The sequence below is a fragment of the Labeo rohita genome, chromosome 11, assembly GCF_022985175.1.
Source record: "Labeo rohita strain BAU-BD-2019 chromosome 11, IGBB_LRoh.1.0, whole genome shotgun sequence".
Classification (NCBI taxonomy): Eukaryota; Metazoa; Chordata; class Actinopteri; order Cypriniformes; family Cyprinidae; genus Labeo; species Labeo rohita.
In genome coordinates, this window is record NC_066879.1 from 19527903 (window position 1) to 19555530 (window position 27628).

A 27628-nucleotide genomic window follows, 5' to 3' on the forward strand; every position below is an offset into this window, starting at 1 on the left:
AAGGTGAAATGTTTTGAGAATAATGTCAAAATTACGAAAATAAAGTCAAAATGTTTAAATAATGAAGTCGAAATTACGAGAATAAAGTTGAAATGTTTTGAGAATAATGTAGAATTTACGAGAATAAAGTCAAAATGTTTCAAGAATAAAGGCGAAATTACGAGAATAAAATCAAAATGTTTCGAGAATAATGTCGAAATTACGAGAATAAAGTTGAAATGTTTCAAGAATAAAGGTGAAATGTTTTGAGAATAATGTCAAAATTACGAAAATAAAGTCAAAATGTTTAAATAATGAAGTCGAAATTACGAGAATAAAGTTGAAATGTTTTGAGAATAATGTAGAATTTACGAGAATAAAGTCAAAATGTTTCAAGAATAAAGGCGAAATTACGAGAATAAAATCAAAATGTTTCGAGAATAATGTCGAAATTACGAGAATAAAGTTGAAATGTTTCAAGAATAAAGGTGAAATGTTTTGAGAATAATGTCAAAATTACGAAAATAAAGTCAAAATGTTTAAATAATGAAGTCGAAATTACGAGAATAAAGTTGAAATGTTTTGAGAATAATGTAGAATTTACGAGAATAAAGTCAAAATGTTTCAAGAATAAAGGCGAAATTACGAGAATAAAGTCAAAATGTTTTGAGAATAATGTCGAAATTACAAGAATAAAGTCAAAATGTTTCGAGAATAATGTCGAAATTACGAGAATAAAGTTGAAATGTTTCGAGAATAAAGGTGAAATGTTTTGAGAATAATGTCAAAATTACGAAAATAAAGTCAAAATGTTCAAATAATGAAGTCGAAATTACGAGAATAAAGTTGAAATGTTTTGAGAATAATGTAGAATTTACGAGAATAAAGTCAAAATGTTTCAAGAATAATGTCGAAATTACGAGAATAAAGTCAAAATGTTTCGAGAATAATGTCGAAATTACGAGAATAAAGTTGAAATGTTTCGAGAATAAAGGTGAAATGTTTTGAGAATAATGTCAAAATTACGAAAATAAAGTCAAAATGTTCAAATAATGAAGTCGAAATTACGAGAATAAAGTTGAAATGTTTTGAGAATAATGTAGAATTTACGAGAATAAAGTCAAAATGTTTCAAGAATAAAGGCGAAATTACAAGAATACAGTCTAAATGTTTTGAGAATAATGTAGAAATTACGAGAATAAAGTCAAAATGTTTCAAGAATAAAGTTGAAATTATGAGAATAAAGTTGAAATTACGAGAATAAAGTTGAAATTTTTCGAGAATAAAGGCGAAATTACGAGATTAAATTAAAAATGTTTTGAGAATAATGTAGAAATTACGAGAATAAAGTCAAAATATTTCGAGAGTAAATTCGAAATTACGAGAATAAAGAAATGTTTTGAGAATAAAGTTGAAATTTCGAGTATAAAGTCGAAATTACGACAATAAAGTCTAAATGCTTCGAAAATAAAGTTTAAATGACAAAAATACAGTTGAAATGTTTTGAGAATAATATCGAAATTACGAGAATAAAGTTGAAATGTTTGGCATATAAAGATGAAGAAATGTTTTGAGAATAATGTCAATGTTTTGAGAATAATGTTGAAATTACGACAATTAAATCGTAGCAATTAAACGTATAATATTTTGAGAGCATAGCCTGTGCATGCAAACGGCCCAGATTGGGAGCACTGGGAGAAGTTGCCAGGCCATCAGAATTTATTTGAATATATGTGGGATTATTATCAGAAATCATACCATAGCATGCTTGGAAATAATATTTCATGTCTTCGATTCCATTCATTAGGCCTATTTGTAGTGCGCCAGCCACCCAATAATAGCAATAAGCTTTGTGCTTTTGGTACTTTTAATATAAAACAAAGTCTCAGCTTTCAAAGTATACCAGATTTATAGCTAAATACAAACGATGTGTCGTGCAGTAATGTGTTTTACACGCTCTTTAATGTGGCAAGACAGATCGCTGTATTCATGTGAATCAATTGTCTTTCTGATTACAATGAGACATTCATTTCATTAAATTATACTGTTTTCTTTGTGAAAATTCCATTACCTACTCCTCAAAAATGTCTGTGGCATCCAACCTATTTAATTAAAAACAACAATAAAACATTTTAAAGGTTGAAGTGGACTCCAAATTGTTAACATAAGTTATATTGTTGTCTTTTTTGAGGTATATAAGTGACTTCACAAGCTGTTTCATTCACGGTATAATACAGTTAACGATTGGAAAAATATTTAGCATCCTCCATTTGTTATTTGTAGCATTCCAGCCGCCCAGTAATCGCAATAATTGCTTTGTTGTTTATAATGTAACACAGCTCAACTTTCAAATTCGTAAAGTCTTATCATGAAATTCAAATTATAAATGTGTTTTTTCTCTTTATTTCAAGTTGATAGCCTGATATAAACATTAAAAGGACATCGGAAGGAATGGAAAAAAAACAGTATATAATTTAATGAAAAAAATGTCTCATTGCAATCGGAAAGATGATTGATTCACATACCGCTTAAACTGAGGCAAATAAGCGATCTGTCAAAATATTATAACTTTAATCTCAAAACATTGCGACTTTATTCTCGTCATTTTGACTTTATTCTCAAAATTTTGACTTTGTCGAAAAATTGCAACTTTATTCTCGTAATTTCGACTTTAGTATTATGAATTTAATCTCGTAATCGTGATTTTTTTTTTTACGTGGCACAAAAACAGATGACAAAATCTTTCACCCTCTCACAAAAAACAATGAATGTGTCCACACCTAATGAATGAAATCGACATGTACAGCTGGTAATTGTATGTTCCTGTTATTGTGCTGATTAATACATTTCACATGGCTATGAGATCATTGTCTCAAATAAATGCTCCATGCGTCCCTGAATTTCTTTGTTGATAATCCAATCAAAGCAAAACCCTCAACTGACTCTGAGGTCTTTCATCTTCTCCAGCTGTTACAATTTCAACGATCCGTCAAAGTGTGCTTTTTCTCTGAAACTGCTGGTGGACTTCCTGTCTGCCACATGCATGCAGTTTTACTCTGTTTGTAAGGATGTTTTCAGAAATTTGGCCCTTGTAAGTGTCATAAAAGAAGCACACACCCCCAAACACTGGAAAATATCCAACTATGCTATTAAACAGCGTAAGGTGACTAAGCCAGCTATTCTGTTATTTTACAGCAAATGCTGATTGTGTAGACATAACAATAATTACAGCATACGGTTGACTTCTTAAAGCCCTGTAGGAATATTTTGGTTATAAAGATATTATCTTTAATCTGCCTTTATCCTTGTTTATCCTCATTTAAGGCCTGTTATTGTCACTATAGTGTTCGGGGTGATCTTAAATAGGGTCAAGGGGGACAAATGTCTCTGCGTTAGTTATTTATACCCCAACCACATCCAGCAAAACTCTTTTTGGCATTCCCTCTGATGTTCTTTTCTTTCTCCTATTAGGGAAGTCCTGGTGATCCCGGTCCAGTCGGTTACCAAGGAATGAAGGTCTGTCTTCCGCTCTCTCTCACAAATATTTACATTCTGCTTATATTACAGTTGATTTGTGCGCTCTCGCTGAAACGATAATCTATACTTTTTTCCTTTCCTTCCAGGGAGACCAAGGAATAAGAGGCGATAAGGTAAAAGAGACAGCGCTTCCTTGCAGATTCGACGGGCGTTTTTATCAAAAGCACATTCTTAGAGTCTGCAGTCGATTATTTTATCTCATAATTCATTCTGCAACTGCAAAACGTCACAAATGCACTTGTGTTTTATCTGCAGGGAGAGAGAGGTCATAAAGGCTTCAAGGTGAGCTTATTTATTGGCATTCCCTTTAATTATTCAATCTTGCCAGTTTTTACCACTTGTTTATCGTGCTGAATTGACCCAATTCTGCTTTTAGGGAGACAAAGGTCAACATGGTCTTGATGGCGTAGATGGACGCAAGGTAAGTGCTTATGTCCTCTTCCTATTTTGAAGGCATACTGCACATAAAAATTAAGATTCTGTCATCATTTACCAAACCTGTATCATTTTTCTTCATCTGTGGAACCAAAAAGGAGACATTTTGCGTAATGTTTGCTTAAAAACTTGGATAAAATAAACTACAGTCAAGCCAAAAATGATTCAGACACCAGATATCATTTTTTACTAATGGGTGCAGGACATTATAGTTAATTAGTGTAAGTGAGGATAGCAAAATAAAGTAAACTGTGACATATTCTACCCAAAAATTCAAATACAAATGCATATATACGCCTTTTCAGCGCTAATTCCTCACTGCACGTCTTTAGTATATCTTTAGTACTATTTTAATGCCAAAAGACAGTTTGCGCTGCCGCAAGCCGTTAGTAAATCTAGCCATGGGTTAGTTAAAATAAACCATGAGTCGACATTCTGTTGGTTTGTGCTTATTGGTAAAAGTGCAAAATTCAAAACTAATTTCTAAAATGACAACAATCATTGCAATTATAATTTTGAGCACAAATAATTAATGGTTTAACCGTTAGCGTGACGAAAGTTTTCACTGACAAAATCTAGACTGAAATGCTCTGACAGTTAGTCGACCAAAACTTGACTAAACAAAAATAGGACAAGGTTGACTAAATGTGATAAATAAAAAGCACATCTGACACAAGGCTAAGACTAATTTAAAAGACTAACCCCTGGTTTCACAGACAAGGCTTAAGCCTAGTCCTAGACCAAAATGTAAGTCTGAAATGTTTCAACTGAAAGAAACTTGCACTAACTGATCTTAAAATATATCAGTGCCTTTGTTTTGTCTTAAGATTCACACCAGCGATGTTTTTCCTAAGACACATTTATAAAAATGACTTACATCTCCTAATTGAACTATGACCTAATCCTGGCTTAGGCTAAGCCCTGTCTGTGAAACCGGGCCTAAGACTAAATAAAAAATGGGTGACAACATGAACACTACTGCAGAGTATCTCCTTTTGAGTTCCATGAATGTATAAAAGTTTAACAGGTTTGAAATCAAATGAATAAATGGATTTAATATTGACAAATAATATACTGCTGTTAGATTTGATATCATTTCTCTCTCATCTTCCTGTTCTGCTTTCTCTGGCATCCCGTGTCAGGTTAACAGTATGTAAACAAAAGATACTGACAACATTGCATGGCTATCTCTCTTGTCTGTCTGACACTTCTTAAATTTCTGCTTTGTGTCTTTTTAAGTGTGTCTGCCTTTTGGGAAAACAGCCTAGTGTTGTGCCTCTGACCCTTGACTTCACTTTGTTTTCATCCTCAGGTCGTTTTGCTCCTCAATTAGTTCTCAACATGTACTGTAACTCTTTCCAAGGCATTTTCCACTCAACAAATCACAGTCCCTCGACTTCACTCCCCCATCTGCACATGAAACAAATGAGTTCACAGTAAAACTTTATCACGGTGTGATTTACAGCATGTAAATCTTTTCGTTGTCTCCATTGCATGCAATATTGATTTGTAATGTCTCTCCTTAATACTTTCTTCACTCTTTCTTTGCATGATGTCAGCCTTGAGTTAATTACATGCAGTTCAGGGTGTTTGACTCCCACCAGGAAGAAGAGTGTTTATGTTTTGTGTGCTTGTATTACATTTCATAGGGTGAGCCGGGATTCACTGGCCTTCCAGGCTGCAAAGGGTCACCGGGGCCAGATGTAAGTATAACTATTACCTGTAACTTTTTGGTTTCTTGTACCATTAAATGTGTTAGTATATAATGTGTGGATGACAACATGCATATGGAGATTATATAAAGATGAGGTCATGCATAATAAAACATGTTGTAAACTCCATTTGTGACCCTGGACCACAAAACCAGTCTTAAGTCGCTGGGGTATATTTGTAGCAATAGCCAAAAAAATACATAGTATGGGTCAAAATTATTGATTTTTATTTTATGCCAAAAATCATTAGGAAATTAAGTAAAGATCATGTTCCGTGAAAATATTTTGTAAATTTCCTACTGTAAATCTATCAAAACTTAATTTTTGATTAGTAATATGCATTGTTAAGAACTTCATCTGAACAACTTTAAAGGCAATTTTCACAATATTTAGATTCTAAATTTCCTATCATAACAAACTATACATCAATGGAAAGCTTATTTATTCAGTTTCCAGATTATGTATTAATCTCACTTTTGGAAAAATTGACCCTTATGACTGGTTTTGTGGTCCAGGGTCACATATATGATTATTTTGGCAAGGACACAGAGTAGGGAATTACACTTGTGCATGTCTATCTATAAATCTGCTAAAATGGGATTTATAATGTAAAATTTGCATAGGTCATAGTGCAAAAATATCTTTTTAGAAATCTTCATTTTGTGCATACAGAAACTTGTAAGATGAGATTTGTAGCAGGTTTTATACTTAGAGAAAGTGTTTATAGCGCTTTTGCGTGTCTGTCAGCTGAATGCATGTTTGCATTTTCACATCATATTCCTTTAATCCATATGCATTTGAGCTTCTATTGATCTGGATGCATTTGAGATTTATAGATTAAGTTATAGATCCACACGTTTAGATATCAGAATCTAATTGGCTGCGAAACTGGATCTCATTCTCCTATAAAACATCACCTCGCTAAGACTATAGTTGTTCCCGTCCCTTTGAGCAACGTTCATGGGCTGCGCAGTCTGTCAATCAGTTTTACAAGCGGCTGTTTCCACTCAGCCTGCATCTGGAGAGCAGGACGTAGGATATTTGCCTCATGAGCAGGCAAACATTTACCAAATTTGACATCTAAGCTGTTCTCTCAACTCTGCACATTGTTTGTACTTTGTTTGCATAATGTAGTAAAGAATATGCTAAAAGAAAAGTAGGATATTTGGCCGTATGTTCTTCTTGTTTATTCATAAATAAACTTTTTATTTTTTTCTGGAAGGGCTTGCAAGGAGAACCAGGTCCTAAAGGAGACCCCGGCCCGTATGGACCCAAAGGACAAAGAGTAAGAGGATACGAAAGAAGGGTTGATTTAAAAGTGTTAGAAATCAAGATCAGACTTCTTGTGATGCAAAGTGAAATTTTCAGTATCATTACTTCAGTCTTCAGTGTCACATGATCCTTCAGAAATCAGACTAATATGCTGATTTTCTGCTCTAGAAACATTTATTATCAATGTTGAAAAAAGTTGTGCTGCTTAATCATTTTTTGATGGTTTTATTTGAGACAGAAATCTTGTCTAACAATGTACAAGTCACTTACAGATCAGTTTTATGCATCATTACTGAATAAAAGTAAAAAAAGAAGAAAAAAATCTGGCCAGCATTTGATGAGAAAGTTTATACTAAGATCTCTGACTTTGTTATTTTGGCAAATCTGAGCATGATTTGAGACATTTTCTCAGATTGTGAGATTGTTGAATATGTTACTCAGAAGAAAACCAAAAACATCTGTGACGCTAAAGACTTAAGTGCCGTCTTAAAGAGATACAATATATGATATTACCTTTTTATGAGTAATTTCCAAAAGTAAAACATCTTAGGTGCATATCTTATGGGTTTGACTGTTGCTTTCAGGGAGATCCTGGCAGAAACGGTGAACCAGGAAGACCTGGAAACTATGGGCCTTCAGGTGCGAAGGTATGGAGGAATTTAACTGGTAAATGTAACATAACCTTTAACATATACTCTTAAAAATAAAGGTGCTTTAAAACCATTTTTGGTTCCACAAAGAACCATTTAGTCAAAGGTTCCTTTTTATAATCTGAAGAACCTTCTTTTGCCACAAAGAACCTTTTGTGAAACAGAAAGGTTCTCCAGATGTTAAAGGTTCTTTATGGAACCATTTAAGCAAAAAAGCTTCTTCTTTTGCATCGTGAAGGACCTTTATTTTTAAAAGTCTAGGTTAGTTATGATTCACTAATGCTGATGAATTTTTACAGTGTAGCTACATTCAAAGGACACTGGCTTATCTGCAATCCCATTGTTTGTTGTTTCAGGGAGACAGGGGTCCTCGTGGAGGCAATGGCGATAAAGGCGAGAGAGGAGATGACGTAAGTGTTTTCACTCTTTTTACACTTTTTTTAAAGACTTGGATTTTAAACATGCATTTGTAGTAATGTGCGGCAGACCTGGTTTTAGTGTTATCTAACAGTTCTTCCATTTCCTGTTCTTTTTTTAGGGACCACCCGGACCAGATGGCCCAAGAGGAGAGAGAGTAAGGAAGCGTTTATTCTGTCCTTGTAGCTTAAAGTGTGAATGGTTGTGTTTTATGCTGTTTGCAGATGTGGGTCTTTTTGCATTTTTTATATGCAGGTGATCTGAACTGATGTGTTTTTCTATTACAGGGCACACCTGGTGAGAAAGGTGAACAAGGTTCCCGTGGTAACAGAGGGCCCAGAGGCGACCCTGTGAGTATATGTCGCATTTAGAAAATATCCCATAATGCATCCCTTCCAAACACAATTGTTAAAGTTAAAGTGAACTTGAAATGACATTCACAAGCCATTGTGGACCTGAGCATCAGAAACACTTCAGGCCATAAATTCCTTAATAATTATGACATAAAATGTTCTAGGTTGCAGTTATGACATAAAAGGTTGAAATTATGAGATAAAAGTTACGACAACATTTTTTTTATGTCACTTTGTAGTTTTGTCAAAACTTTCTATTGTATGTATTTTGTAGGCTGTAAATTCCTGCACAATTATGACATAAAGGTCAAAATTGTCATAATAGGTTATAACTATGAAATAATTGATGTTTATTACATATAAAAGTCAAAATGATGACATACCAGTTTACAGTTATGATGTAAAATTTGCAAAAAAAAAAATGTTGTCATAAAATTGACTTTTTGTCTTAGTTTTGTTTCAAAAAATGTCTACTATGTACATTTTTTAGACTGAAAATTCCTCCACAATTACAATATAAAAGATCAAAATTATGTCATACCAGGTTATAACTATGACATAATTCATGTTTATGACATAAAAGTCAAAATTATGACATACTAGGTTACAGTTATGAAATAAAAAGTTGCAATTATGAGATGCAGACATAAAAAATGTCATAAAATTCACTTTTAATCATAGTTTTATATCAAACATTTTTGTTATTTACATTTTTAGGGTGTAAATTCCTCCACAATTCAATTCAAAGGTCAAAATTATGTCATACTAGGTTATAACTATAAAATAATTCATGTTTATGACATAAACAGTTGACATTATGATATATTAGATTGCAGTTGTGACATAAAAGTTGAAATTGAGATACAATAAAAATATTGTCATAAAATTGACTTTTAGTCATAGTTTTATGTCAAAAATTTCGATTATGCACATTTTTTAGACTATCAGTTCCTCTACAATTGTGACATAAAATGTCGAAATGATGTCTTACTAGGTTATAACTGAGATAATTCATGTTTACTACATAAAAAGTTGAAATTATCACATACTATGTTACAGTTATGACATAAGAAGTTGCAATTATGAGATACAGACATAAAAATGTCTATATCTCATGTCTATAATGACTTTTTCAGGTTTTTTTTAAATCAAAAATTTCTATTATGTAAATTTTTTAGGCTATAAATTCCTCTACAATTACTATAAAAAGTCAAAATTATGACAAAATAGGTTACAGTTATCACATAAAATGTTGAAATTATGAGATACAAAGTTATAATTATGACAGAAAAAATATTAAATCATAAAACTGACCTTTTTTCATAGTTTTAATAAAAAAAAATTCTACTATGTACATTTTTTTAGGATGTAAATTCCTCCATAATTATCACATAAAAGGCTGAAATACCTAGGTCATACTAGGTTATAAAAAAGTTGAAAATATAATAGGTTATAACGGTGACAAAAGTCAAAATTATGCTATTAATGGTACAGTATTAAGTGATAAAAACTTTTTGTGATAGTAATGACTTTTACATCAAAATTTCTACTTTGACATAATAGTTTTATTTTTAAAAAGAAATGTAAACTATGTCCATTTTAGGCTGTAAATTCCTCCACATTAATGATATAAAACGTCAAAATTAGTCATACCACTAGTATAGAATCATAATAGGTTATAACTATGACAAAAGTTGAAATTATGCTATTAAATTAATTTAATTAATATTAAAATGATAACAATTTTTAAATTGTAATTTTTTTACATTTTTAATTGTTTTAATTTTTTTGTGATAATTATGACTTTGAGATCATATTTCTACATTCTATGTAAATTTTTGTCTATTTAACACATAAATATCACGTTACATTTTTATTAATAATAATGTGAATTCAGTTTGGATTTCTGACTAGACAGCTGAAATATTTTGCCAGTATCTTTCTGCATTTTTTTCTGCATTAAAATAACACTGAATTGCTTACAAGAAAGTAAATTGGTTTCATATTGATTTCATGTTGACTTAAAAGACACACAGTATTCCTACAAATAAATGAAATGGCTCTAATGAGTCACTTATTAATCAAATACACATTTTCATAAATTAAACATATCTGACATATAATATATGCACAGATATACATGTCTGTTTTATACTAATTCACTAGATATTAACTGTGCATGTTCTGTACCGTAAATTGCTTTGACATCTTAAGCCTTTGGTGCTTATGCACCCAAGAAGAAAAAAATATTTTGAAAGAATGACACAATTGAAGTAAATGTGATCTTTTAACTCTGACAGGGTGAACCTGGGCCCCGGGGTGAACAAGGACGTGAGGGATCAGCAGGGCCAAACGGAGAGCCGGTGAGTAACAAAAACCATTACGAGTGGTACAAAACAGATTTTGAGTGTTTAAGACTGTGTCCTTCAGCCTGAACCAAGACACTGAAGAAGTTAAACCTTTAAACTCAAGCATTTTTTCCATCTTTATGCATTTATACACTTCCTTACATGTTAATCCAAAAATATACAGAGCAGAATTATATAGTTTGTAAGACATAAGGGCTTGAACAAGGATGAAAGCTTATGACCTCAGGACACAGGCATTCTGAGAGGCCCTCTGAAATCACTGAGATCATTGGACCTCTGGGCTGTGTTAGAAGGTAACCTGAGGAACAAAGAAATCAGTCCAGTGGTTTTGCCATTTGTGACGGTTTGGGCAGTGGGAGGAGAAAGAACAAAAGCTATATAAGTTCCCAAGGTCAGATGGACTCCAGATGGACAATGTTAGACCAGCTGGGCGAGCTCAAAACTGAGCAGCAGATACAGTTCAACAGATGTACTTCAATACCTAAAAGCATACAAATGTTCTTCCCTGACAGAAATATCTTACACTCTGTGTAGTGAAAGATGACGTCGTTTTAGGATATAGGGTCAACCCCAGGTATGAAACTCATTTAGGCTGTAAGTTCTTCCACCCAGCCCCTAATAACATTGAAACAGATCATTTCAAATAGAAAAGCACTGATTGGTGATTGCAGTTAGCATTTAAGAAATAATGCTGCTACACATATGACATATATGAAATTCCCCCGCACATATAACATATGTGAAATTACCCATAGCAGATTTATACAGGTGGAGCTGGGGAAGGAGGAGGGTTTCTGAAATGTATTGCAACTGGCCTAGTATTTGAATGTTGAGGAACATCTCACTGGCTGCTGATGTCTGTTTAACAAAAGAACCTTGCATTAAATGCATAATATGTAAGATTTTTTTATTAAAATATCCAAAAAGCACTACAGTGCTATGTACTACAGTGCACTACAGTACAATATTTAAATCCAGAGAGAAAAAACAACAACTTTAATATGGTATGCATTTGATTAGACAGGTGACGAATGCATAGAGTAACTTTATAACAGAATTTTCAACACACTCAAATATATCTAGTATGATAAAACAGTGCTGCTTTTTCCTACATATGCATGACTGAAAGACGTGGAAGCAGTCGACTGTGGCACAATAAAAGCTCCGCTGCTTTCAAACCGTGTATCGCGCTCGTCCTTTATTAGCAATCGCTCCAGCGTCTACGTTTCGCTTTCATGACTTTGAGTCCCATTCTGCTTCATACTGCAGTGGCCTTAATAAGTCTTTAATACATTAGACATGATTTCTGCCCGAGTCCCGACGGATTGTATCGGCTGTGGGGATGAAGATGACAACTCCCATGATTCCACACTCAATCATTGCATCATCAAACTACGCCTTAGTTTCTTTGTTTGTTTTGAATTTGGGACCTCTAATACTTACTCGAATACTTAGATATTGTGTCTTTAAGTACACTGTAAAAAACAATTTGTTGAGTCAACTTAAAATATTTTGTTACCCAGCTGCCTTAGAATTTTAAGTTCAGTCAACTCAAAAAGGTTTAGTCAACTTGAAATGAGTGACAACTTAGATATTTGAGTTCATTCGAATTAAAATTGGTAACAATTAACATTGGGTAACAAGCCCAGCTTTTAAGTTTAACAAACCTATTTTTGTTATTTAGTCAACTCAAATATCTAAGTTGTCACTTAGTACAACTTAACATTTCAGGTTGACTAAACTTATTGAGTTGACTGAACTTACAATTTTAAGGCAGCAACAGATTATTTTAAGTTGACTCAACAAATTGTTTTTTTTTTTTTTTTTTACTGTGTTTAACCAGTAAAGGAAAAGGATTATGTACAGTAATTATAAATTTCTTCCTCATGTTGGTGCCAGTAGCCTTGTGGTTAGCGCATTGACATATAGCGCCATTGCGCTGCGGGCGACCAGAATTCGAATCCCGGCTCGTGGACCTTTCCCACACCCTTTTCTCTCTCCCACTTCGCTTCCTGTCAAACTACACTGTCCTATCTTAATAAAGCCATAAAAACACCAAAAATAAATCTTAAAAGTAAATAAATAAATAAAATTACTCCCTCACAAGGTGATCTGGACCATGGAAGTCCACTTCCACCATATTTTGGTAAATCACATTTATGATATAAAAAAATCAGAATTGTGAGATAAAAAGTCTTAATTGTGACATACAAAGTTTATACTTTTATAGTCATTACTGACTTGTCAAAACTTCATATGTCAAAATTATGACTTTTAAGCAAATTAGGACTTTTCTTACATGGCAGTGACACAAAGCAGTGGTGGATTAAGCCGGTTTTTCACACTTGCCTTATTGCACACTTGCAGACTTTAAAGGATTTAAAGGGGTACACTCTCAAAAATAAAGGTTCTGAAAGGGTGTTTTGGCAGTGATGCCATAGAAGAACCAATTTTGGTTCCCCAAAGAACCCTTCAGTGAACAGTTCTTAAAAGAACCATTTTCTGCATTTGAAGAGTTCCATGGATGTTCAGTGTTCTTCACCGAACCATCAATGCCAGTTAAGAATCTTTATTTTTAAAAGTGTAGTTCACCCAAACATTAAAATTACTCCATAATTTACTCACCATCAAGCCATCCTAGGTGTATATGACCTTCTTCTTTAAGACGAATACAATCAGAGTTATATTAAAAGATGTCCTGACTCTTCCAAGCTTGATAATGGCAGTGAATGGCTATTGAGATTTTGAAGTCCAATAAAGTGCATCGATCAATCATAAAACGTGTCCACACAGCTCCAGGGCGTTAATAAAGGCCTTCTGAAGCAAAACAATGTGTTTGTATAAGAAACAATGTCCATATTTAAAACTTTATGATTTGTAGTCTCTAGCTTCCGCTAACTGTTGCTTTAAATAAGTTTTAAATATGGATATTTTTCTTACACAAATGCATTTATTCACTTCAGAAGGCCTTTATTAACCCCCGAAGTGTGTGGAGTACTTTTCATGATGGATGGATGCTCTTTATTTTGCTTCAAAATCTCAACAGCCATTCACTGCCATTATAAATCTTGGAAGAGCCAGGGCATTTTCTATTTAGAACTCCGACTGTATTTGTCTAAAAGAAGAAAGCCATATACACCTAAGATGGCCTGAAGGTGAGTAAATAGGGAAATTCTCATTTTTGGGGTGAACTATCCCTTTAAAGTACTTTTCAGTTGTTAAACCACCAGCTTGGTCAGTTTAGGAGACCAGTTTAAACCCACTTTTATGTGTTTATCTCAAGATAAAATTCTTGTCTCAGTCTAATGGTTTGGCTAGTTTTTAGTTGTTAAGTAACATTTATTAAAATGACATGCCAGACCTGACTCAAGATTTCCCAGCTGAAACAAGCTAATCTATTGAGATTCAACCTTGGATTCTTGAGGCTTACAACATCACCAGCTGCACCACAGAACTCCATGCATGCTAGTTCTGTCAGCACTTGATTTCTCTCTACAGCTCTTGTAAACTGCTAGGCCAACTGCGAACAGACCAACATATTTCCATTGCCTCTCAGGGCTCTAAATTTCCTGTGCAGCTTACATGAGAGTGTTTGGAGCACATGCGTGCCCAAATGGCTCCTCAGTTTCATGGTTTTCTCAAAGTCATCTGTTGTTTCTCAAAAACAGCCGTTTGTGCAGCCCAGCTGCTCTTTAGACTCGACTAGCGAGGACTGCCGTTATCCCAAATGCTCACTTTTGCGCTCGAAGTTAGCAGCGAATCATGAGTTTTAGTTTTCGCTATAAGTAACTCGCTAGTTTTTTATTGGTTTTGTCCTGGCAGAGGTATTTTCCAGTAGAGTTTGAGTGGGTGGGATGGGAAAGAACCAAGTGTTCAAATAGGTGGAAATCTGGATGGGTTTCTGAACTCATAAGCCACTGCTTTCTCAAAACCTGCTTTTTTACTGATTTAATTTGCCCGTGTGTCAGATTTCCCCTCTTGGTAATGTAATGCTGCAGTAAATACTACAAAAAAAAACATTTTTTTATTTACTGAGTCATTTACCAAAAGTGTATTTTTAGTCAATGACTAAAAAGGCCAGCAATAAGCTAAACATTAGATAACTGCATGAATCCAATATGTGGTCATGTTGTTATGAATGGCTTTCTATCTTCAGCGTCCACACCCTTAAGTCTTGAGTGACTTTTATTCGTTAAACGAGACAGTTATTACAGTTTATTATAAAATAATGTTACATTACTATATTACATTATTATATTATATTATATTATATTATTAGAATATACATTATAATATTATTATAATATTATATGTTAATTAAAAAAAAGAAATGTAAAAATAATTTTAAAATACTTTTTCCCTTTTTCCATGTATATTTTTCCATATAGCTCAAAAAAAAGGAAAAAAAAAAAATATATATATATATATATAGAAAAGAAAAGGAAAAAAAAATATATATATATATATATATATATTTGTTTTTCACAGTAATATATTATTATTTATTTTATTATAGAAAAGAAAAGGAAAATATATATATATGCTTTTGCTTTTTTTTTTTTAGCTAGTATTGGGAGACTAGCTGTCTTTCCAGCTAAACACCAGCCTGACCATCAGAAAAATTAGTTTAGGCTGGTTTAAGAGTATTTTTTTCAACTCTAACAGAGGGATTCTAATACATTAGTAATATATTTTTCCCCATTTCCAACAGGGCGAGCCAGGAAGAGCAGGGGCACCAGGTTATCGTGGCGATGAGGGTCTTACTGGGCCAGAGGTGGGTAATGTTAACTAGTCTTTCAACCAGACCTATTGTATTGCTGCATCTACAGCTGATCTACATTTCCCATGTTGCATGTCTGTGCTTTAGGGACCTAAAGGGCCCAGAGGAATCAAAGGGGCCCCGGGAGACAGAGGCCTGATGGGAGAGAGGGTGAGTTAATCCTGTTAATCATTAAAACTGGTTTTAACTAACCAAAGGCAGCTGTCCATTGCTGTAACAAAGATTTTTTACCTGTTTAGGGTGAAGATGGACCACAAGGAAATGGAACTGAGGGCTGCCATGGATTCCAGGTAGAAGATCTCTTAATTTATCAAACATCTTGCCTTCAAAACTTATGTTCAGTGATCATTTAAGTGTGTGTTTGTGTTGTTTTAGGGTTATCCTGGGCCTAGGGGAGATTCAGGGGCACCTGTAAGTATCCTGAACCCTACAGAAGATCTGTTTTTTTAATTACTAGCCAATAGTGTTCAAGAAGTTAATATCCCATTCATATCTTTCACTGAGAAGCTGACTTTGATTGATAATGAATAACACATTTATTTTGTCAAGTAATGATATATGCTCATTTCAGTTTTAAAAATAATATTTACAGTGAAGTGCCAAATTATTCTGGCGAGAGGTCAATTAATCAGAGTTGCTGTTGCAAAAAAACTCTTAGTCTCATAAATCATTGCGGATGACGTAATCAAATCTCCTCAACAGTTACACTACCAGTCAAAATGTTTTGAACAGAAAGATTTTTAATGTTTTTTAAAGAAGTCTCTTCTGCTCAACAAGCCTGTATTTGTTTGATCCAGAGTACAGCAAAAACAGTAAAATTTTGAAATATTTTTACTATTTAAAATAACTGCTTTCTATTTGAATATGTTTAAAAATGTAATTTATTCCTGTATTTTCAAAGCTGAATTTCCAGTCACATGATCCTTCAGAAAACATTCTAATATTCTGATTTGCTGATCTGATGCTGATCTTTGGATATTTTTATTCTATTTAAGAATTCTGAAAAAAATGTACTCAACTGTTTTAAATATTGATAATAATAATAATAATAAAGGTTTCCTGAACAGCAAATCAGCGTGATTTCTGAAGGATCACGTAGAAATTATGCTGTAAATTTAGCTTTGATCACAGGAATAAATTACATTTTAAAATATATTCAAATAGAAAACAGCTACTTTAAATAGTAAAAATATTTCAAATTTTTACTTTTAAATGCAGGCTTTGTGAGCAAAAGAGACTTCTTTAAAAAAAATAAAAAATATTACTGTTCAAAAACTTTTGGCTGGAAGAGTATATATTTTAATGTTTGAATATTTCGCTTAAATCAGAAAATATCCTATTTCCTGTACTCCACAACTGAGCGTATAATTCACGTCTGTGGTTATCATGAAATTCAAAATTGTTTACCGGTTAAAAGATAGCCTCCATATGGAAGATGATTTTTATATTGAGAATGATTCGTGTGATTTATTAGTGGTTTTTATTAGCATGCCTAACTGTTGATTCACAAATGTCTTGATTCATCAGAGGTTAGCGCATATGTGTCTCACAGCAGGGATTGTGTATTGCAGTAGAAACACAACAGATGTAAATTGTCTAGACTGAGGCTCCGAGTCCAGACGTTAAGAGGAGACGGCTGATGAGCTGACACAGCAAAGACAGTTCCTCTGATCTAATCTCTCTTCTTCTCTTGTGCACTTTCTTTATCTTCTCATTTTCAAGGGTGGAAAAGGAACCCCTGGACCCAAGGGAGACGATGGAGAGCCAGGTGATCCTGGAACAGACGTGAGTCATTTCAGATACACTTGTGCTCATCACTCGCTTTTCTTTCTTTTCTTTAGCATCTTTAGTCCAAGTCTCCTCTTAGTCCAAGTTTTCCATAGCATGCATATTACTTTTCCCCTGTTTTCCTTCCCTTTTGACCTGTTTTTCATAAAAATCTTCTTTTAAAGGAATGTTCTGGGTTCAGTGCAAGTTTAGCACTATCCAAAGCAGTATCATCAGAAATGTGCAACTGTTCTGTTTAAATACTGGGCGGCTTAAAGCAAAAATTTGCTGACATCATTGTGGAAAATTGTAATTCTCAGTCAGCAATGATTATTTTTTTCTGCTAATAGTTTTAAAACTGAACTATTTATTTCTGCGTTTTTTTTAAATGGAATCAATTACTTGTATTAACTTGGAGCGTTTCTTTAATATGTGACCCTGGACCACAAAACCAGTCTTTAAGTAGTACAGGTATATTTGTAACAATAGCCAAAAATACATTGTATGGGTCAAAATTATAGATTTTTCTTGCCAAAAACCATTAGGATATTAAGTATAGATCATGTTTCTACCATAAATATATCAATTTACTCAATATTTTGATTTTGCACCCTTATATTCCTGATTTTCAAATAGTTGTCTCTTGGACAAATATTGTCCTATCCTAACAAACCATACATCAATAGAAATCTTATTTATTCAGCTTTCAGATAATGTATAGATCTCAATTTCAAAAAATTGACCTTTATGACTGGTTTTGTGGTTCAGGGTCACATATGTGTTTGTTAAAGGAATAGTTCGGCAAAAATGAAAATCCTGTCATTTACTCACCTTCACATCGTTATAAACCCATAAGACTTTCCTTAATTTTCAAAACACAAATTAATAAAGGGACTTGTATGGCTTAATATAACATAATGATCTCTTACTTAAATCTCTTGAAATATGAAATATTTAGTAGAAAGCCCATTAAAGACTTGCGTTATTTAAAAAATCAACATTGTTTTATACTTATTTTGGACTATGGGGAGGATTATTTCAATGACGTGAAATGGTTGCACTCAGTGAGCTACTGGCGCTACCTGTTGCTATTTTTACCGCACCACAAATCAGAAAATAAAATACTGATAGGGGGCGATGGATATAAGCATCGACTGTCTTACCATTGATTTTTTTTTCTGAAAGTAGTCTAAACCAGGGTTGCCAAGTCCATAATTTTCCCACGGAATTGGGCTACTTTAAAGGAGAAGTCCACTTCCAAAACAAAGATTCACATGTAATGTACTCACCCCCTTGTCATCCAAGATGTTCATGTCTTTCTTTCTTCAGTCGTAAAGAAATTGGTGCCCCAATTTTGAACTTCCAAAATGCAGTTTAAATGCGGCTTCAAACTATCCCAAATGCGGTTGTAAACGATCCCAGCCGAGAAAGAAGGGTCTTATCTAGTGAAACGATCGGTTATTTTCATTAAAAAAATACAATTTAAATACTTTTTAATCTCAATTGCTTGTCTTGCCTTTCTCTCCATGAACTCTGTGTATTCTGGCTCAAGACAGTTAGGGTATTTTCCAACCGTATTTTCTCCCTCAACTTCAAAAATCATTTCAAAATCATCCTACATCACTGTAGAAGTCGGTGACCCAGTCTTTGCAAAGTGAACATGCAAAGAAGATCAAACACCTTTAACAAAAAAGGTAAAACAGTGATTTAGGATGATTTTGAAGTTGAGGGAGAACATGAGATGGGAGTTTTTCGACATACCCTAACTGTCACGAACCGGAAACAAAAACAGTCCAGGCAGAGTAAGACAAGACGAGTGTTTGGCATTAAAAGTATATAAATTGTATTATTTTTATTAAAATAACCGATCGTTATGCTAGATAAGACCCTTCTTTCTCAGCTAGGATTGTTTACAACCGCATTTGGGATCGTTTGAAGCCACATTTAAACTGCATTTTGGAAGTACAAAATTGGGGCACCATATCAGTCCATTATATGGAGAAGTGTTTTCTTCAAAAAAAACATAATTTCTTTACGACTAAAGAAAGAAAGACATGAACATCTTGGATGACAAGGGGGTGAATACATTATATGTGAATCTTTATTTTGGAAGAGGACTTCTCCTTTAACACTGTTGCTGTGGGCTGTTTTTCATGTCCGTGAGTTAAAGCAACCCCAGTAATGTAATATTTAGCCCCTGGAATGGTAATTTTACCAGGGGAACCCCTCCCTCAAAATGCGATTGGGCTACTTTTGGGCTAGTTTTGAGTAGCAATTGGGTGGGGTTTTTTGTGAAAACCTGGCAACACTGGTCTAAACGTCCAGTGGAAATCCATGCTAAGAAACTACTTCAGTGGCTGCGACGTCATGACAAGCTTCGGCATCCAGGATGGCATCTAGCATTTCTTGTCTCTGCCGTTTGCAAGCTCTTTCAATAGCTGTGGTCTACTAAAAGGCTTAATGGCATCAGGGCTAAAGTGGAGAGAACAAAGACATGGGTCTTTAGAAAGTTTTATTGATTCACAGGCCTCTCCAGATTCTTTACTTCACTTCTTATCGCTAGGAAAGCAGTGAAGACTTATATCGCTTCTCTTGTTGCCCTTCGACTAAAAATTACAGCCAAGAAGTTGCACAATGTGGAATCATGTCAGTATTTTATTTGCTTATTCCGAGTTGTGTTGCGGTAACAATAGCAACAGGTAGCGCCAGTCACTCATCAAGTGCAATCATTTTACATCATCAAAATAATGGTGCCTCCCATAGTCTAAAATATGTATAAATCCATGTGGATTTTTTAAATAACGTAACTCTTTTATGGGTTTTCTACTACACATTTCAGTAAGAGATACTATACGTTATACATTTACATTATATTAAGCCATATAGGCTTAGTGTTTTAAAGATTAGCCAAAGAATTATGGGTTTGCAATGACATAAGGGTGAGTAAATTACGAACTTTTACAATCTGGTTTGCTCTCTTGTGTATCGGTCACACATACATCATGAAGAGTCCTGGAGCCTCTCTCAGCATTTTGGTCGCTGTTTCCAGTGTCGAGTTCAGGCAGCTGTGTATTTCATGTTGTCATGGATTCAAGGAAAGTTTAAGAGGCTAATCTTTTTTTTTGTTTTTTTAAAGTAGGCTTTGTTTTTATTTACCTTAGTTTCAAACAACTAGAAAGGAAGTCTTAAGAAACTTGACTTTGCCAGTTTTTTGTGAGAAAATCACATCAGAGCTTCAAGTTTCTTTTCCCTGGTAAATTCACACAGGGTAAACAACATTGTCATTGCTGAATGCTTGCATTAATAAACACATCTTTTTAGAGACGTGTAATAATTCACATTGCTTTGGATAAACAAAATCAGAAACAGAACAGAAATTCATTGGAAATTCATGTTTAACACTTTTCTAAAGCCAGACTCCTCAGCTGGTTTACATTTTTTAACAGCCCCCACACACTTCAAGTCCAACAATGGGTCTCCAGCACTCTCACAAAACAAAATGTGCTGCAGAAGAGTCACAGGATTGGACACAGTGCTGGTTTTTGTCCCTGATGATTGATTTTAGATGGTGGAAGTTGTGGTAAAGAGGTTTAGATTCGGTCAGTTAAATGAAGACTGTTGCTGTCTGGTGAAGTTTTAATTTGTTGTTTAAGAACAGCGAACAGGACATTTGTTGCAGCGGAGGCTTTATAGATAAAAATCTTGCACGTTATTTGGTCAGTCAGGGCTCTATGCTTACTTTTCTCTTTTTCTCTTTTAACTTTAAAAAAATAAATATATATATATATTTAAGCTTTTTAAAATTTCTAATTAAAACATCTGAATAAGAACAAGTAGAAAAAGAATAAGTTACCAATCAAATGTAATCAGTATTAACATTACTACAGAGGTAGCACAGAAGAACACCATGATTAATGAAGCTAAAGGGTGGCATGAGTGCAATCAAATTTATAATCTCATGTTGAGATTAATGTTTTGAATATAAGATTTTAAATACAGAAATATTAAATGATTTAAATAACTGAAAAGATACTAAAACTAAAACAAGTCACTGATTACTGAATCATTAATTCATTTGATTCGTTCAAACAGCTGATTCATTCAGGAATAAAGCAAGTGACTGTCTTTGTGAGTGGGAAATTTAATCATTGACTCACTAGATTCGTATAAAAACGCATGTTCATTTAGAAACGAAACACCACTGTGTTTAAATGGAGATGCACAGCAGCTCAGTTGTGACTTGTTTCAGACTATTTTTGATGACGAAATAGAGCATAATCAGGCAATAGTGTTATAGTCAGACAATGTAAGTCACTTAATATTAACTTCTTGTTTATTTAACTGTTGAATCGATATCTCATTTACAAACTCTCTTAAAAGTCATTAAAAGCTGTCACTCATTTTAGTTAATCGGTATCTCACGAAGTTCCATTATAATCAATGAAGTTCTCTACACTGCACAATGAATCTCTTATTTACACTCTCTCTACACTTTATGAAATGATTCGCAAGATATCTTTAATACATTACTGAACATTTCAAAAATACATAGAAACCTTTGAAGCTCCCCTCAGCACAAACACAAATATGCTGATCGGGTCACTCGCACATGGTGCTCCTAAATATTTGTTCATAGTCGCACACAGTAGTTTTGCGACTGAAATGGTCGTACTGTAGAGCCCTGTCAGCAAAAATTTTCAAGACACTTGATTTAGCCACTGCAGTAACTTCTCTTTATCCATTTAGTACTTTTTGAGGTGTATTAGTTGTGCTTGCTAGTACATAGTTTGACATTTTTGCAACTTGTGTGTTTTTAGCATAAACTGTGTGTGTTTGACAATTCAAGCGCAATAAGACGTGAAAGAGAAGTACTTCGTTTAGTTCTCACATGCTGAGTGACATTCGCTTTCTGTGTGCGTGCTTTGGATGTGTGTGCTCTGAAAACCTTATATGTGACCCTGGACCTCAAAACCAGTCTTAAGTAGCATGGGTATATTTGTAGCAATAGCCAAAAATACATTGTATGGGTCAAAATTATCTTTTTTTTTCAAAACTCATTCGGATATTAAGTAAAGATCATGTTCCATGAAGATATTTTGTAAATTTTCTACTGTAAATATATCAAAACTAAATTTTTGATTGGTAATATGCATTGCCAAGAACTTCATTTGGACAAATTTAAAGGTGATTTTCTGAATATTCAGTTTTTTTGCACCCTCAGATTCCTGACTTTCAAATAGTGGTACCTCAGCCAAATATTGGCAAACCATACACCAATGGAAAGCTTATTCATTCAGCTTTCAGATGATGTATTAATCTCAATCTCAAAAAATTTACCCTTCTGACTGATTTTGTGGTCCAGGATCACATATCTGAAATGTAAAATCATATGGCTTTAAAACGCATGATTTCAGCGTGATAGACATGATAAGCAAAACCAAACAGTTGTTTTTAGCAGAGTATCTGAAGTATGAGCTGTAAAGGAACAGTCCTGTTCTGAAAAAAGTGGGCGGGGAGCAGCAGCTCATTTGCATTTAAAGAGACATGCATGAAAACAGTGTGTTTATGCTTTTACTCAAAATAATAACAATAAATGATCTGTGGGGTATTTTGAGCTGAAACATCGCAGACACATTCTAGGGACACCTTAGACATATATTACATCTTGTAAGGGGCATAATAGGTCTCCTTTAATTCATGTGAAAGAAAAGTGTGCTATTTCTTTTCTAAGCAAGCAACTTGTACTTGTACTTATCTATGGCTGTTTCTCGACCTTTCTGATCGCACACATGTACAAACATCTCAAAGATGCAATCATTCTCTGCCATGTCTGTGTTTGCAAGTAGAAATATTCAGATTTCAACCCAAAATAAACTGCTCTGTCCATCTGGAGTGCTCAGAAAAACCACTAGTAGCCTGAAAACAGAGTTTTATCCTGTGCATTCATCATTTAAACTTATTCCCATCAGGACATAGAAGTCTGCAGGGACTTGACAGAGAGCCGACTTCAGATATGACGGCTAATATTGTTGTTTACGTTGTCTCGCTGTGCACTTCTGCAGTGTAAATGTTGAGAAAACAGCCCACACGCTTTAGTGCTTTGATCATTTTGGCAATTTTGCACATCTGCAGGATTAAGATAGCAGCGGTTTCTTTTTAGACCAAGTTTAGTGCTCGGTTTTCATTTGATGTAATCAGCGGGTAGATGTTAAGATATTTGTTTTGTAATTCAAGACCCCAGTGGAATAAATTGTAGAGCAGGACAAAAGCATGGACTTCAAACATTTTGTAATGTCACTCATACTGTAGATTGCGTTTCATAATGTCACTTACTTATCTGGAACGTGTGTTGTAAGACTTAGCAGTATGATGCTATATTGTGTGGTAGTAGAAATAAGACATACAAAAATATCGCGATATGTCCCGTGATATAAAATGACCTTGAGTGACGAGGTGACTGACGGCTGTAAACATACCACACATGCTTATATCAAAGCGCTGAGCTCATGTTTAATTTTTCACATCAAAACAATTTGAGTCACTTCATTGTGGTTGTACACAAAATGGCAATAAATACATATGCTCGCAAGCTTTCATCTCCAGTCATCTGGAGTCGATTTTTAGTGATCTAACGCCCAGACAGCTTCACTATTCATCACAGTGTTTGTCTTTGTCCGTGCAAAACCAAAAACGTCAAGGAAGTGGTGGAGACGTCCATGTGGAAGATTTGTTTCGCAGCTGTCCGACTTTTCATGGTTCTTTCTTTAGAAATGATGTTCTAATTTTAAAAATATTGTCTCACACCAAAAGAGAGACAGTAAGAGAATAGAGGTTTTTTGTTTGTTTGTTGTGCAGTGATTGATTAAATGCACACTTGAACGTTTAGGCTCCAGAAAGGCCTTCATTAATCATACGGGATGTTTACATGCCACACATTTTGCAGCAGATGTGTGTAAACTGTTTACACATAGTGATCTTTCTGTTAAAGACATACAGTATAACTGTTCTGCAGAGTTCTGATAATTGGTTGCTGATGTTTCCTATATTTAGTGTATTTAAATGAAGTATTAAATGGACTTGCTCGGACTTGTTGTCTTCTGTAGTAGCCAGTGTTGCAAGCCTGAAAATGCAACGTGCATGCACTGTTTTATAAATGGTATTCAGACAAATTTCGGAAGACAGCTGAGTTGTTTAGCTAGAAGAGATCACTTTGAGGATGTTTGGCATCTAAAAGGCAATGGTTTTAGACAGATGCGCTCAACCACACACACTTTACAATAATTAGAAACGTGTTTATCACCTCTCTGTAACTCTCTTCAACTACTCACAAGATCCTGGGCTAGTGCTCGTTCTGGAGGGTTTAATTTTACTGACTAAAGACCCCCTGTAAATGCTTTGAGTAGTTTACCATGCTAAGATTCAGTTAGATGATGGAAACATGTGTTTGCTTGTGCAAAGATCAAAAAGAAGCAAACTGACTTTAATTCCAAAAGTAATCATTAGCAGAATTGCAGAGGCCATAAATTAAAATGTTTACCATGTGTTTTACAACTGAATCTTAAAGACTGGCTTGAGGCTCTTCATAATAAACATCAGATTTGGAGGGAATACTATCCAGAATAACGCAGAAGGAAGAACAATTTTAACAAGCTGAAACAAACAGTGATTTATAGTTTAAAGTTAAACTGCTGTGATTTAACACACTTGAAAATTTGGGCTACAGAAAGGCCTTTATTAATCAAACGCAATGTTTATGTGATATCTAAACATTTTGCAGAATATGTGTTTCGGAAGTTTAAACTTTACACGCAGCTGACCTTTCTGTTTATGAAGACTTCTGTTATTTGTGGTTTTTGTTAAGGCAACCACTATTTCTCATACTTAGGGTGCAATTTATCAAACATTGTTTTTACTTTTAGAATTAATTGAACATGATAGCAACAGCCAGAACACCAAAATAGCAACATGCTATGATTCACTCAGAACACCTGTAGCATAGTAGCATGCTAGCATGCTAACTCGTGTGTTCGTTTTGTTGCTATATAGAGCTAAACTGAACTGTGTCTGAAATATAGACTCAAAAAAATGTGGATGTAATGTCTGTGACGTCACCCGTAGGTTTCTGAAGAGGTTTTTGGAACGCCAAAGTGGGCGGAGCCAACAGTCGCTGTCTTAGCAGCGCGTCACCGCGCATCACTCCTGCATAATCGAAAATGGGCAAAGAGGCGGGACATGGGGGGAGTTGGTTGCTGAAACCACACCCGCCTAGCTCGGCGGTGGTGACAGTGGTGGCCACGCCCTTAATTATGCAGAACTTGAAGGCGTAATATAATTTAAATGGAAGAGTTTTGGAGCCAGTCTCTAGTGGCCAGTTGATGAATTGCAGTTTAAGTCACGATCGTGTTGGTTTCAAGAGAGAGACCCGAAGGTTGTCGCTTAGTCTGAAACAATAGCTTATAGCAACCAGGCTGTTTGATATGGAATCTGTGGAAGCTCGTTTCTGCCACTGAATAAAAATAAAAAAGGTAATTGCGACTTTATCTCACGGTTCTGACTTTTTTTTTTAGAATTGCGAGATATAAGGTATATAAACTCAAAATTGTGAGTTATGAAATCAAAATCGCATGATATAAACTCACAATTCTAAGAAATAAAGTCACAATTCAGCCTTTATTTCTCAGAATTGTAAGTTTATATCATGCAATTTTGACTTTTGCGACTTTATTCATATAAACTTGCAAATGTGAGTTATAAAGTCCAATTCCAATATTTTTTATATCTCGCAATTCTGACTTTATAAAACAAAATTACGAGTTATGAAGTGAGAATTGTGAGATATAAAATTGCAGTTCTGAGAAAATATCAGTCTTTTTCCCCTTTCGGAATTAGACTTCACAAGTCGCAATTGCAAGTTTATCCACAATTCTTAGAAAATTGCAGTTGTGAGTATATCCAACAATTCTGACTTTTTATCTTGCAATTCTGACTTTATGTCATTCAATTCTAAAAAAAAAAGTCAGAACTGCAAGTTTATATCTCACAATTCTGACGTCATTTCTTAGAATTGGAAGTTGCAACTGTGGGTTTATATCACCCAATTCTGAGAAAAAAAAGTCCCAATTTCAAATTTGTATCATGCAATCACAAGAAAAAAGTCAGAACTGCGAGATGTAAACTTGCAATTTTTAAGAAAAAAAAATTAGATTTGTAAGATAAAAAGTCACAATACCTTTTTTTTTTTTTTTTTTTTTACATTTATTCAGTGGCAGAAACGGGCTTCCATAGGAATCTAATTTCTGCCAAAGAATAAAAAATAAAAAGGAAATAGTGACTTTTTATCATACTCATTGCAACTTAGAATTGCGGGATATTTAGAATCGTGACATATAAACTTGTAAGACATAAACTAAAAAAAGTTAGAATTGTGAGATAAACCGTCATTGTTACTTTTTTTATTCCGTGACGGAAATAAGCAATTCTTTTTTTTTATTAAAGTCAAAATTAAAGTCAAAATGCCAGAATCGCAAGTTTATAATTGGGAGATTATAAATCACAGTATACTGTAAACTCACAATTAAAGGAATGTCAGAATTGTGAGATATAAACTCGTAAGTGTGAGGAAAAAAGTCTGAATTATGAGATAAAAATTTGCGATTACCTTTTTAAAAATTTTTATTTCATGGTATTTTACCTTTTTGTACGATAAAAAATTCAGTCGCAAAATATTAACTTGCAGTTCTTATTAAAATTTGCATTTAATTTCTGACTTTATGGGCCAAATTTACTAAACAGGTCAAATTAGCGTTAGAGTGCAATTCCATAAAAGCACCGATGGGAGGGGAAAATTCTGCGTGTAATTTACTGAAAATGCGCACATTAAAGAACACAAATGCAATTAGATCATTTCCAAAATGACCAGCGCAATCTACCAAACTTACCGTCTGCTTTAGGACATGCTTTTTTTGGTTGTTAAACAATGCCGCAAAGACCAGTAATTTTCGGCGGTGGTGACAGTGGTGGTCACGCCCTTAATTATGCAGAACTTGAAGGCGTAATATAATTTAAATGGAAGAGTTTTGGAGCCAGTCTCTAGTGGCCAGTTGATGAATTGCAGTTTAAGTCACGATCGTGTTGGTTTCAAGAGAGAGACCCGAAGGTTGTCGCTTAGTCTGAAACAATAGCTTATAGCAACCAGGCTGTTTGATTTGGAATCTGTGGAAGCTCATTTCTTCCACTGAATAAAATAAAAAAGGTAATTGCGACTTTTTATCTCACAGTTCTGACTTTTTTTTTAGAATTGCAAGATATAAGCTATATAAACTCAAAATTGTGAGTTATGAAGTCAAAATTGCATGAT

General features: G+C 34.2%; 1 protein-coding gene across 1 annotated transcript in view; it reads left to right on the forward strand.

Annotated features, from left to right (window-relative positions):
- Positions 1 to 27628, forward strand: part of col6a1 (collagen, type VI, alpha 1) — a 46092-nt gene that overhangs the window by 7288 nt on the left and 11176 nt on the right. The window contains 16 exon segments of the mRNA XM_051123408.1: positions 3451 to 3495; positions 3603 to 3629; positions 3772 to 3798; positions 3893 to 3937; positions 5601 to 5654; positions 6886 to 6948; positions 7520 to 7582; positions 7942 to 7995; positions 8124 to 8159; positions 8290 to 8352; positions 10656 to 10718; positions 15436 to 15498; positions 15592 to 15654; positions 15744 to 15794; positions 15880 to 15915; positions 17227 to 17289. Of these exon segments, the coding sequence (XP_050979365.1) occupies positions 3451 to 3495; positions 3603 to 3629; positions 3772 to 3798; positions 3893 to 3937; positions 5601 to 5654; positions 6886 to 6948; positions 7520 to 7582; positions 7942 to 7995; positions 8124 to 8159; positions 8290 to 8352; positions 10656 to 10718; positions 15436 to 15498; positions 15592 to 15654; positions 15744 to 15794; positions 15880 to 15915; positions 17227 to 17289 (816 nt within the window).